The sequence below is a fragment of the Sinohyriopsis cumingii genome, chromosome 16, assembly GCF_028554795.1.
Source record: "Sinohyriopsis cumingii isolate HCF-2022 chromosome 16, ASM2855479v2, whole genome shotgun sequence".
NCBI lineage: Eukaryota > Metazoa > Mollusca > Bivalvia > Unionida > Unionidae > Sinohyriopsis > Sinohyriopsis cumingii.
In genome coordinates, this window is record NC_142976.1 from 10,062,738 (window position 1) to 10,077,176 (window position 14,439).

Genomic DNA, 14,439 nt, shown 5'->3' on the forward strand with positions numbered 1-14,439 from the left:
GTAGATGTCAATAGTATCAGATTATTATGAGCTATAGAAATGGGAACGACTGTAGCAAAGCAAAAGGACTGCCAGTAAATATTCCTTTTACAAAATCGTTCTTATCTGAAGCTCGTGTGGAATATGTTGGCCACAGTTTATAATTTCATGTATTAATCTTGCATTTTGAAATAGAACTCCAATGGACTTATGCATATAAATGATTGTTAAATAGCGCCTGATTAGCAAAAGTTGTCGTTAATATCAAGTATGTACCTTCGAACTTGTCTGATTCTTTACGAGGGGATTATCGTATGTATCGTGGATTAGGGTGGTGATGCACGAGTGTTAGGCAATTGATGCCATTATTCTCTGCAAGAGTTCGAGTTCTGCTTGGATAAAGAGCTATAACTCTCTACCCGGTATGATTCTATTGGTGTCGTTCTATATATACAGAAAGTCATTTATATTGGTTAGTATACTGCATTGTGAGAAGCGGGTCCATGTCTCCAAAAATCTCGCCGAGCACTCATATGAACCAAATAATAAGCATAATATAATAGCACAGCCTGTGACACTTTGTTGTTTACCCTACCCCCTTTTGGCAGTTTAATCTTTCTTTTCTTCCCCTAATTTTTGAAGAAGGTCGGAATGTTAATCTTTCCGTCATAACTGCATACCAATGAATGGCTATGTATTGCGAGCGGAAACGTCAAAACTTGCTGGTTGCACTTAATACACCTTGATAAAGGTCAGTGTGCTCACATAAGAAACAAAAGTAGATACATTCAAATCAAAACAGATTTGCCACACACACGCACCCCACCCCCACAGAGTCCACCCTGTATTGACATGCAGATTTTCGTCTTCGATTAAGTGTTGAAGGTTATTCTTGGTTGCCTCTTAAAATGAAAGGAAAACATTGCTGTACTGCCGATGCATAATTTCACTAAAGATGCAAACAAAGCAGCTAAAATGGAAACAATGTGAAATCGAAAATCAATTGAGTAAGCTGGTACTATTAAGCAGGCAGTTATTATAAACTATGGCAAAAGAACTGGATACTATATAGGCATTAGAGCAAAATGAATTTATTTTAAAACCCGAAGTTTCTCAATATTTCTGTATCCAAAATTCAAAAGTTATCCAATAATTACAGTTAACATAAACATGGCAATTTCATAAAATACCAAGCACCATATTTGTTAAATTGGTTTAAACAAAATAAAAAATAAGAAAAAATCATTACATTATAAAGACTTTCAGGACTTCATATCGAATAAATGAACTTTTTGTTTTCAGCTACGTATATACGTGGAATACAAACACCGGTGTCACTGATTATATGACAATCGACAAATGTGACACAAACATTCGCCTTTTGGAGCATGTTGTTGTATGGGTAAGTAATGTGAAACATTATTTACTTCCTCTTTCTTGCTCTTTAGGACACCTCTTTGACATAAACATATTTTTATCGCCTCTTCACCAGAATGATTGGTCAAATTTACTTAAAATTTATACGCAAATATTTACAGCAAACTTTAGCTGATTCTGAACGAAAACGGCGCCCATTTGACATTTGAATAGCTGCAAAGACAAGCATTTTAAGTCTTGTTTTGAGACAATTGAACCATTAGGATGATCATACCGACTGCTGTCGTCACGAGCACATTTCCTGTAAAATTCAGTTCACTAGGCAGCCGTATGCCAACGTCACGTTCCCGTACATTAGTGCTCGTAATCGATACTAATCTAAAGATACTGTTGTGATTCAAGATGTGTCGAAATTTTTCTCACCCATGAAATATATAAATCTCGCGAATTTCCAGCCATGGCTCTTCTCGTCTCGTTCTGGTTCTCTCAGGATGTCAAGTATCTGTTTATTGACGTCAAATAGTGTATTACGCACATTAATAACGTCATCATGCTAGACAGCACTAAAGTATTTTCACGTAAAGTAAGTCGGTGCTGTAATAGAATAATATTAAATCATTGCTTTCTCCATCCGCTTTGAAAAGAAATGGGTGAGAAAAATGTAGAAACTGGTACCGACCGAGACAATGAATCAAACCCTTCCAGTTATACGTATTTATCTTTTGCTTGACAGTGCCTCCAAAATTAGAAATAACGCAACTCATCGACCGGATTTTCTTTTCTCGTTGACAACCATAACATAATTAAATCTTAGGTCTATTTCGACATACTCGAGTATGCTGCCCTTCAGGCGTGTAATGTTGCCATCAGGTAGGTTATCTTAATAATCGTTTCATCGCATCTTCTTCAGCAAGGAAATTGCCCCCCCCCCCAAAAAAAAAAAAAAAAAAAATTGACAGGGACTTTTTAGAATTTATTCTTGGTTTCTTTCTTTATTTTGTGTAAATGTTTTTTCCTTGAGGCTAGGATGATGATGAACGCAACAGAATGATGAATGTTACTACCAGGTACCAGGTCGGACAGCTTAAGAATGTTGTTTCTGCTGTCTTTCATAAGGATATAAGATCCCCTTTCTTTAAAAAAGTCACCAAAAATCCACTGCCAAGCATTTTGGAAGTATTACTATCAACATTTTGGTGGTCAGTGTTCGAATCGATTGCCCAAGGTGCATTGGGAAGACAAAGTTCTATCTATTGCAGTATGGAAAAGTTACAAATACAGTTAAGGGTATCAGTCAATGGATAGACGGCTGGGTGGTATAAACCTGTAGCAGGAACTCCACACTTGGATCATTATGTTTAAACGTTACCTATAGAAACAAAATAAACGCAACTATTTAGATAAGAGCGTGTACAAAAGCCGCTTTCCCAAATGACTGAGAGTTATCCAAGCACAGCATTGTTCTAATCAAATGATGCAAACATCCAGCCACAAACGCGTTAAATTAGCTCAGCAACATCATTAATCTAAATTCAGTAGAATTTCTGCACCTAGTGATCCCTTCAGATGACTTTGTTTCAACAATTGGAATGATACGTTCTCTCTTGATAATCTCAATAAAGTGGATTTTTGGATGTATATAGTGCAATAAACAATCCTCTAAGTTTTCTGGTTCGATTGTAACTTAAAATGAAATAATAGAAAAATTACATTGTTTAAAATAAAATATTCCTGTAAGAATTCAGAGAGGTAGTTAGCCAGTTATCTTCCTGATACAGTGTTATATCTCACATGTATGTGTACAATATTGGTTTCATAAACATTTTGTTAATCTCAACTTATGATTTTTAAAATCCATATTAATCAGTTTCCAAGTACTTGGCACAGTCTGGTAAAGGACGATCTTCTTAAAAGGACATCTGCTTGGAATTTTTGTTGTTGTTTATTACTCTAGACACATTACGTTGCCAAGGTTGGGGTCCTTAATCTCACCATTACATATTTATTAGGAAATATAATTATGAAATATTCATAATAGTCGATCCAAAGTACTAGACTACATTATGGCTCCTATAAACGTTTCATGGGTTTTGAGAAAATGGGGAGAAAATTACAAAAGAGTAAAACTGTGTGTGTGTATATATATATATATATATATATATATATATATATATATATATATATATATATATATATATATATATTATTTTCTTGCATTTCTATTTCATGGCGTTTGCCATCCATTCCTCTACTGTAGTGTAAAAGATAAGCACATATGCATACATATACATATATACAACGATATATACATTCAACCAGACAACTATAATAATACAATAATACATACTACCATACAACTATACATACAGCCATACATACAGCTATACATACAGCCATACAACGATACATACATACATACATACATACATACATACATACATACATACATGCATACATGCATGCATACATGCATGCATACATACATACATACATACATACATACATACATACATACATACATACATACTTACATACATACATACATACATATACCGCATGTCGTCTATTGACGATGAGGTATGGGATAGACTCGTGCTGGTGACGGCAAACCCATAGCGTCATTCTGCAATAAAATGTATACCCTACAATCAACGAACATGTCCAAACATAACAGCAATAATAAGTAGTAAATTATCATTACAAATAAAAAATTAAAGGCCAACGTCTTCTTGTCAAATCTGCAAATTTTGTTGTATGACAGCTGTATACAGGGTATATGTTTATGTACATATATGTATTTGTATGTGTGTGTGTGTATAATTGTATAGGTATGTACGTATATATATGTGTGTGTGTGTTTATGTATATTTCCTAGCGATTTCTATATGGTTTTCTGTATTTATATATCTCATCTTGTAAATGCATTAGTTGACTATATATGTCTCTTGATTGCGTTCTCCTCTATGCTGTGTCTCATAATCTTATGATATTTATCTTAGTAACCTGATATAATCTTTGTTGAAGAGGTAATGAAGCCATTTAGACAGTCAGTCATAGATAAATGCATGCACGCACGCATACGCGCAAACAAGTATATATATGCATAAATACATGTGTCCTATATAAAGAACTACATATATAATTACACTTTACAAGATTTCCATTTCCTGTTCGTTACTATTTCAAAGTTAATGTTAAGTACATAACACTACAGAGGTATTAACTTTTCAAAATATTATCATCATCAAGCAATTGTTAAAAGATCAGTGCCATGCTGAACCAAACGATTACAGATGTGCATAATTGCAGGTATTGAGATATTTCGTTTTCTCAATACGATAGCTGACACAGTACTACCGTTGTATTTTTGTCACTGTTTTGTTGTATTTTATGTTTTTGTATTATCCTGAATTTGATTAATGTGATATAATCTCTGTTGAAGAGGAAATAGAGTCATACATACATACATACATACATACATGCATACATACATATGTATCTACAAATCAACACCCATACTCAAAACATAAATATACTCACAACTAAAACATGCATGTACCTATACATACAGAGGTAATTACAGACGTATGCGTCTAGCTATTAACCTAGTGTAATCTCCCTGCGTCAGGTATTGTTGGGTAATCTGGTTCGTCTAATAGGTTGGCCGAACAGGGGATGCATTTTTAAATATAGACACGATTACTGAACTTATTACTGCATCCACCTTATAATGATAGAATGGTACATAGCGATACATTAATATTCATTTTGAAAAGAACGGTTTCTACAGTTTAATTTTGTATCGAAATTTCCAAATAATTATTTTATTGTATTCGAAAACTTGACAAACAGCATTTATATCTACGCTTGCTCTTCATCCATAGGTTGATTTCGAAAGCGACAGTAACGGTGACACTGAACTGCGCCTCACGTCCCCTAGCGGAACGACGAGCTACTTATTTACCCCGAGACGTCTAGAAGTTGGCCACGCCTTATCTGTAAAATGGGATTATATGACAATTCAACATTGGGGAGAGTCACCCATTGGCATGTGGAAGTTGAAAATGCTTGTCTCAAGTTTTTTATATACTGGTATAGCCATAGCATAACCATTTAAGTAACTTATTAGGAACTTCAGTTTTAAATACATTGAAATAAGTCTTCTGTTCTGACAGATTATACATAAAACATTGAAATCAATCGTTTTTTTTTCTTCTGACACTTCAATTGTAAATTCAGCTCTGAAATTAGTTTGTTGTTTGACATTTCGATTATCAACTCTGAAAACAATCTGTTTTTCGGTCTTTTCAAGAGTAAATGCAACACTAAAATCATTCCTTTGTTTGACAATAACAGAGAATCAACAAGAGCATTTAAAGTCTTCTACAATTTCAAGAGTTTTATTTAACAGAATTCGAAAATTTTACTGAAGCTCAGAATTTACCTCAGAATTGAAATATGATGGAGCGAATTGAATATTCATCACCAACCCAAAATATTGTTTAGTCTATATGTTAAGGGTATGGGTATAAATATTTGGCTGCACTAATATAATTTCAGTTGTTTCCCGTAATATATAAAACAAATATATAAATGGATTCGAAAGCGTCACCGTGGTCACATTTTATAAATTTATCTACATTGAACATATGGATCTAGCCCCAAAATAAATGGCAAATACGTATTTCCCCCAAAACAATCAATTTGGAAAAAACATCCGATATAAATTAATGCTGCTTCTACGATATAGTTTTTCCATGCCGATCACATGAGCTCAAAAGTGAAATCTTTCGGATGTTGTAAACGTTCAAACATATGCGATTTATAATTATTTCATAAACGACTCTTCAATAAAGGTTTCGGCACACAACTGCAAAATTATTATTTTGGGAGCACAACCATAGCGTTTTCCCAGCATCATAAATCACTCTTAAAAACCGGTACAAAATAAACACGTAAAATTCATACAAACACTATTGTCATAATTAGATAATAATCCTTGAATGCAAAATTATTGCCCGGCATAGTACGAACTTCGTAAAATGATTCTTTAATGTATTTAGTTCATATATTATCCATACATTTATTCAACATGCAAGGGGTATAGGCAGCACACGACGAACTTAACAGCAGGTGATGGGTAAAGTGAGATAATTTTCTTGGAACTTCGACTATCAGCAATAATATATTTGTAGGAAAATAGAGAACCATTTGCTAGTGTGTGTTTCTTAGAGCGTTTCATTCACGTTAAATTACGTTGCTCTCGTACGTTATTGATTCAGCACATAACGATATTACAGCAAAACCACTTTCAGAACGTATATCACATCTTCACAATGTAGTCTCTCTTGAATGATAGATGACCAAAATCAAGAATATTAAAAGTATTATAGCTGTATATACGACATAAGCAGCCAATTAAACTGGTAATCATTTATTATAAGCATTTCATAATCTCCAGCATTTTCGGTTTTCAGATGAAAGAACAACATTTAGCATGTAGATGTCAAAACGTATTAAAAATAAACATCTTTCATTATGACTGACAATATTGTATTTTAATGTTCCTGACAAAACGCTTCATATTTATACCACTTTATATGATAATGTTTTGGTTGATACTACTTTAGTTGGGCCTTAGAATGGTGTTTTAAGGCCCTGCAACATTCAAATTGTGTGATATGCCTTGATCATGCACACATCAACTAAGCGATCCAGGTTGATTTGATGACGGCAAAACAATACGAACTGAACTGATCACGAATGAATTACTTGACCACTGAGTCACCACTTTCCAAGGAATCAACATAGAAAGGAAGAAACAAGTCGACTAGTATAATGATTTATAGCGCTCTTTTTAACGTACGTGGATATATTTAACCATGGTTATAAAATGAGATCGTAGATACTAGGCAATATAGATAAACAAGTAAGTAAATAAATAAGTGAATGAATTAATAAGTGCGCATTCCAGTATTTAAAAGGTAGATACAGGAACAAACTGTGTCATTGAATGAAACACACACACACACACACACACACACATATATATATATATATATTCTTTTTGACAGGTTCATTGCATTCCTGGAAAATAACGTTTTACGGTACACTGAACGACCCTGTATATGGTGAGTACAACCAGTATGTTGGTCTTCGTTCCATAATTAGCCTATCATGAAAACAGACCCCTTGATCTTAATCTGCTTTCTAGGTCATATTATTGCACCGGGCGTAGCCATCCTTTACAAAATATTTATCTTACAGAAAAAGGTTTTGAGCGTTCTATTGGCTTTTTAAAGATTCAGTAGTTGTGGGTATTATTTGTGGCAACGATTTTAAATCCTTAATTGTTCTTGGTGGAACAGAAACAAATTTGTAACTACCAGTTTGTGTGTCGTTTGTCATGAAAAGTATATTAAGGTTGATTTTTGCTTATTCTCTTTTGTTTGATAAAATTGTAGCAGTAATGCTGTGTACCAGTATGCGTCCGTGTAATTGTTACCATGACAACTTATTCAATAATGAGGTAAGTGGTATTTTAATTTTTAGATATAGCTTGGCTGCTCGCTTTTTAATGTTGTCAGCTGTATCCTGTAAAACCAAGGAATCGTGGTCATAGAATGTAAAAGCACATTCTGAAAGAAAGATTTAACTAAATCATTGAAAGCTAACTCTTTCGCATGCTGTTGATAACATGATAGGTTAGTCTTCATTTCCTTCGGTTGCAATGTTTCCTTAATTTAGCTTTGCCTAGCCGTTAGCACCATCTGACACAAAGTCCTTCAGTTTTTATTTCGAAAGCCTTCATATAATGGTGTACAAATAATGTTAAGTATATGTCTTTAATGTCATGACGAATGGTCGAAAAAGTCAAAAGGCAGGGGTGTAGTTTTAAAAACATGTCTATTTAAAGTACTTTAAACATTGCATTTCAGCATGCTCTAGAACAGATCCTATGGAAAATTCGCAATGAATCATGGGTAAAACATGACATGTTGTTTACATATAATACCTACTTTACGGCTTAAAATCGCACTCTATCAGTCTAATCTTTGCGTGTTTAAAGGCTGATGACGCGGTTTCAACAGCAATATTAAATATATGAAAACTATCAATAACGAAGATATATAAATGGGAAACAATATGCGAAAATAAATGATGCCCATTCATTATGGTGAAATGACAGATCAAGCATCCGCTGCCACCGTTGAACGGGGTACACATAGATTTATATTTGATAAATTGCATGGTATTAGCAATAAGAAATATGTGATGTTGCTAAAATGAATGTACTTCTGTGTGTTTGTAAGCTCTAATGAGAGAGAGAGAGAGAGAGAGAGAGAGAGAGAGAGAGATTATCAGTACCCAACCATGACAAGTATACACCATTAGGTTTACCGGTGGAAAGAAAAACCGTATGTAGACTTGTGGATTTCACAACAATTTAAATTGTGATTTCTACAGACAAATGAGAGATTTAGAACCCTTAAATACCTATGGAATTGACGCTGACTGGACACCTGTCTGTATGTACCCCTTGTTAATTAGACATATTTACTGTTTCAGAAGATGGTAAGCTCAGCTGTCAACCATACAGTAACGAAAAAGAACTCGATTTACCTGGGACTTTTAAAATTCACATTCAATTCATAATTTTCCAAATGACCTACACAATCTCCACGATGCCACGCTATAGTAATTGCCAACGTTTCCCCAGAGCATGACATTCTTCCACCACACGCCTACGGCTTTCCGGCTGAAGAATTGAAAAATTCGACCGTTAATTTAGATAACCTAATTCAAATCCCTATTAAATCGTCAACCTTTGCGTCAACTATCCAAGAGATACCTCTGCGTCTAACATTATTCAATGCCCAATCAGTAGGGCCACATGAAAAGCTGACAGAAACATGGCTAAAAACATCAGGCGATGAGTCCAAGTACGCGGATCCAACACCCACCGGTTACTCCACCAAGTCGTTCACCCGCCACTCTCGCGGAGGTGGAATTGCCGTCATCACAAAGAACTCCATGATCAAACGTCTTAACCACACCACAACGTTCAATTTCTACTACACATCGTTTGAACTAGTCCAAACCACACTCACACTGGAAGAAAGGTCAGTCCATTTTTTCTGTCTATATCGCCCTCCTCATAGTAGAAATAACAAGCTGACTGAATGTCTCTTTTTGGATCAGTTTCCGAATCTCCTGGAGTGTGATAATTCGATAGGTCGCAACCTGATTATTCTAGGAGATTTCAAGTTTAACTTTGACTGTCCCGGAAATCCAAACACATCAAAACACCTAGATTCCATTAATATTTTCAACCTCAAACAGTCAATTAACCAACACACCCATAAAGATGGTCACATTTCAAACTGGATTCTTCATAGACCTGATGATAATATTCTACGGTCCTCCCTGGTGTCCCACGAACTTGCATCAGATCACCTCTGCATTATATGCTATCTTGACGTATCAGTCACTAAGCCACCATCTTTATTTGCTACTAAGAGAAACCTCCCTATGATAAATTTAACCAAACTAATGCATGACATCCAGGTAAACCTAACAACTTGCTTACCTCCTAAAGCAGAACAACTCGTTCATCGCTCGCAAACATGCCCCAGCTACCAAGTGCAGAGTATCAATTCAAAAGTGTTCTCCGTGGTATAGCAATGTTATTGACCAGCATCGCAGAGCAAAAAGAGACCGCAATAAAGCTGTGAGGCTTTGGCTTTCCACCAGACTCACTATTCATAAGCAAATATATGAAGCAGCTAAGAATAACGTCACATACATAGTCCATGCAGCGAAATCAGCCCACTACAGTACTAAGATCATGCAATGTTCCAGCTGCAAAGAGCTCTTCGAGATTACTAACAAGTTAATGTCAAGGAACAAATGTACACCACTTCCAACTACTTTCTCTCTAGTCGACCTTCCAGATCTGTTTGCCAATGTCCTCCGTGATAAAGTAAAAACCATTAGAGATACGCTTGAAAACACAATTGCAACTGGCTCGTCGTCACCATGCAGTTGGGATGCAGAATTTGAGCGGCAACCATTAGCAGCATTTGGACCTGTTTCTATGGATTTAGTACATACAATGGTGATGAAGAATGCACTAAAGTCATGTGAACCTGATCCAATTCCAACATCGCTGCTGCTTGAGTGCTTAGATCCAGTATTGCCTTCACTAACTGATGTTATTAATAACTCTCTGTCATCTTGTGAATCCCCATCATTTTTCAAGACTGCCATTGTAAAGCTTCTGCTGAAGAGACCAACACTGGACAATAACGATTTAAAGAACTACCGCCCCGTTTCTAATCTCCCATTCATATAAAACATCTTATGCCAGCTTGTATCTCATCTGAATTCAAACAGTCTTTTAGCAATGTACAATGTGTATATCGCCCTTGCCACAGTACTGAAACTACTCTTCTAAAAGTAGTTAATGATATTATCACTGCTTTGGATAGCGGAAAGATGACAGTCTTCACCGTCCTTGATTTGTCTGCAGCATTTGACACAATAGACCATGATATACTACTTCACCGTCTCCAGCATGTATTTGGCATTCATGATACTTCCTTACTGTGGTTAAAGTCATACTTGGTCAACAGGACACAAAGTCTTTCTTCAAATGGAAAAAAATACTAGCCCAGTTAATCTATGTTGTGATGTTCCACAGGGCTCTGTTCTTGGACCTGTTCTCATCATTCTATATATTAAGCCGATCTCAAGTGTCACAGATCATCATCCAATGTCACACCAATTGTACGCTGACGACACACAACTATACAAATCTAGCCGCCCAACTGAAGTTGATGCTACCATCCAAGGTGTAGAAAGGTGCATTTCTGATGTGAAATCATGGATGACATGTAACAAGCTGCAGATGAATGATGATAAAAATGAAGCCATTCTGATCACAACGCATAGACTTTCTCATTTACATCCTTTACCTCAAACAATAAATATCAGGAACACCAACATTAAATGCACACAGTCAGTACGAAACCTAGGTGTTACTCTGGACAGTACTCTCACGTTGCACCAACATGTCATGAATATATGCAATTCTGCATATCTTGAGCTGAGACGGATCAGCTCAATTCTCAAATATCTTTCAGTTGATGCCACTAAAACAATTGTGTGTTCATTAGTACTTTCAAGACTGGACTATTGTAACTCAATTCTGTCTGGTTCATCTCAATATCTACTTCAGAAACATCAAAAAGTTTAAAACACAGCTGCTCGGATCATACTTAGAGTACCACGACCAGAGCACACATCCCCGCTGCTCTATACCCTACACTGGCTATCCATTCGATCCAGAATCAAACAAAAGATTTGTCTTCTGCGCTACGTTTCAGTGAAAGACCCCAGTCCAACATATCTATCCAACCTCACCCATGTTTAAACTTCAACAAGATACTTACGCTCCTCTTTCCTCTTCTGACAATCGTATACTCATATTTTCCCGCTATGAAAACGAAGTCATATGGACAAAGTTCTTTTGCATACCAGGGCCCAGCAACGTGGGATGAATTACTCACTGAACTTAGACACAAAGACACAGAGTCCCCATTCAAGAGTGCTCTTAAACCTCATTCATTTCGAATGCAAGAACAAATTTAAAGACCTAATAATGTTTCCTGCCTTCAATATTTTTCAGCGTGTTTTGTATGTTTTCAGATTTCATGGTGTTTTTTGTTGTTGGAGGTAATCATATCATTATACGTGATTTATATGTTATAGGTGTTGTATATTGTTGTAAAGCGCTTCGAACTTCTAAAGATTATGCGCTATACAAAGTCTTCATTATTATTATTATTATTATTATTATTATACTAAAGTGTCTTGCCCATATAACTTCTGTTAGGATATGGACACTCGTTGCCAACTTCGGCACGATTGCGACTGAGCTACCGCTGTTCCTGTTTGCGTCAGTTGCCTCTGACGATATTAAATATTAGGTCTCTTGTACATCACTATTCCGGGAGGGAGTTGTACTGAAGAAACCTAACTAGCTGAAGTGAATGTTTTGCGGCATCCGCAACATCATCAGTGTTGAGTTCATTTGTGATGCCTGCTTGAGATGGGGTTCTTGATTGTACCCTGTCAATACCTTCGTTCATCTGTCTCAAGAAGCTTGTTAATAAGATATCTCAAAAGCGAAAGATAATTTAAAAGGAAAGTGGGCTAGCACTCTATGAATAAGTAGTTGACATGGCTATTACAGCAATAAATTTAGAGGAAAAAAATCTTGGATGATTGTCAAGAATGCATTTATTTTAACAAACTTTGATATAGTATTTCAAGGAGGATTTTAAATTTCCGTACCTTTATATCTTATGCTATATACCTTTTAAAGAATCTTTATCTTTCAACTTCACCATACAGCTCTGTGGTGACGTGTTCCTAAACCCAATGTGCATATACGTGAAACAAACAACTAAGCTGAGATGATGCTGAACCCGATGCCGCTGGTCCCCGAAATAATTATCGCTATGTCTCGTATTCCCTTCCCGCCAAAGAAATTTGCGAAAGAAAAACCACATGCCTACATGTTCATTTCCAACTTTACGAGTATATCCTGTTTCCTGATTAAACATTACGTTTTTGTTATCTACAACTCTTTATGAGGTTTAGATTTTCTTTAACGTGTTTAAAGTTAGAAAATGGTCCATTATAAAATATGCATAGGGTATGTTATCGATGTGCAAGCATTACCTGCAGTGCTGTGTAGTCAAGTTATCTTAAGTTTCTTGTCTTTAGAAATTGCAACATTATGGGATTCCTAAGCTCACTTTAAAAGGAATGTTTATGAGATGACATGAAACTGCTAAAACTCTCCACTTATTTACGAGAGTCTTTTTAATTAAAAATACCAGCGAAATCGAGCAAATGTGTGAATATATGGATGATGAATGTGTGCCTAAGTTACAAAGTGAATGTGTTTGCATTTTTGTCTGTCTGCCTTTGTATGTAAGTATGTACGTATGTATGCATGTATGTATGTATGTATGCTGAATCCGTCATTAATATCTTCGTCCATCATTCAGTCATTCATTCGTTCATTCATTCATTCATTTCAGGTAATCAGTCAAACACAAGCAACTGCCCACAGCCCAGTCGTCCGAGTACAACTATTTATTCTAAAGGTTCAGCTCCAAGTCTCTCAAGAATAGTAGAAATAATCTCCGTCTCTGTTTGTGGTGGAATTCTTTTATCATTCTTGACGTCTGCATGAAAAAGAGTGTGTGCTCAAAATCAAACTTTGCTGGAAAACCGTCGTTGCACCCATTCGATCTATACAAGCGACGTCCCATTCCATTATCAGTTTGATCAATTTCCTCATGAGAGAGAGTTTATATATATATATATATATATATATATATATATATATATATATATATATATATATATATATATATATATATATATGCTGTTAGGACCCTATGGACGTAAAACAAATAACATAAAAAGCAAAAGCAACAAGTCAAGTTTAGCAAAGTTCAACAAGTATTTAAATTCTCTAACTTAAAAACGAATGTTCCGAATTAATTCCAATCTTTAAGATACTGATGCATCGCTAGCCTTGAATGTACCGATGTGCTAACAGCCATGTTGTATCACAATACTATACTCTATATGACGCAAAACCTAGTCATCTTATTGCGTCTTAGCTTTTTATATAAGGCTCTGAAGCAAACACAGTTCTTTATTTCAATTTAATTCAGTTTTTTTTTGTCTTTGAATTAATTCACAATAATCCCAAAATATTATTTTATTTAGAAACGTGAATGAGCTGTTTGTAATTCCAATAAATAATTAGACACAATATCTTAATACAACTAAAATGTTTCCGCAAATAACTGAATTAAATTGAAATAATGAACCGTGTTTACTTCAGAGCCTTATATAAAAACCTAAGACGCAATAAGGTGACTAAGTTTTGCGTCATTTTCCCATCAATATCGTAAACAAGGTCTGGCCTGTTTACATAATATTAGTAAACAACTTCAAAAAAGTCAGGTAGACGATAAAACGTCCAAGGAAAAATAC

At 35.4% G+C, this 14,439-nt stretch overlaps 1 protein-coding gene across 1 annotated transcript in view; it reads left to right on the top strand.

Moving 5' to 3' along the window:
* Positions 1-13,843, top strand: part of LOC149779931 (neuroendocrine convertase 2-like) — a 49,507-nt gene extending 35,664 nt beyond the window's left edge. Inside the window, exons 14-17 of the mRNA XM_089937335.1 lie at positions 1,282-1,381; positions 5,241-5,448; positions 7,431-7,487; positions 13,470-13,843. Of these exons, the coding sequence (XP_089793461.1) occupies positions 1,282-1,381; positions 5,241-5,448; positions 7,431-7,487; positions 13,470-13,624 (520 nt within the window). The 3' untranslated portion in view covers positions 13,625-13,843. The remainder of the gene's footprint in view (positions 1-1,281; positions 1,382-5,240; positions 5,449-7,430; positions 7,488-13,469) is intronic.
* Positions 13,844-14,439: the final 596 nt, after the last annotated feature.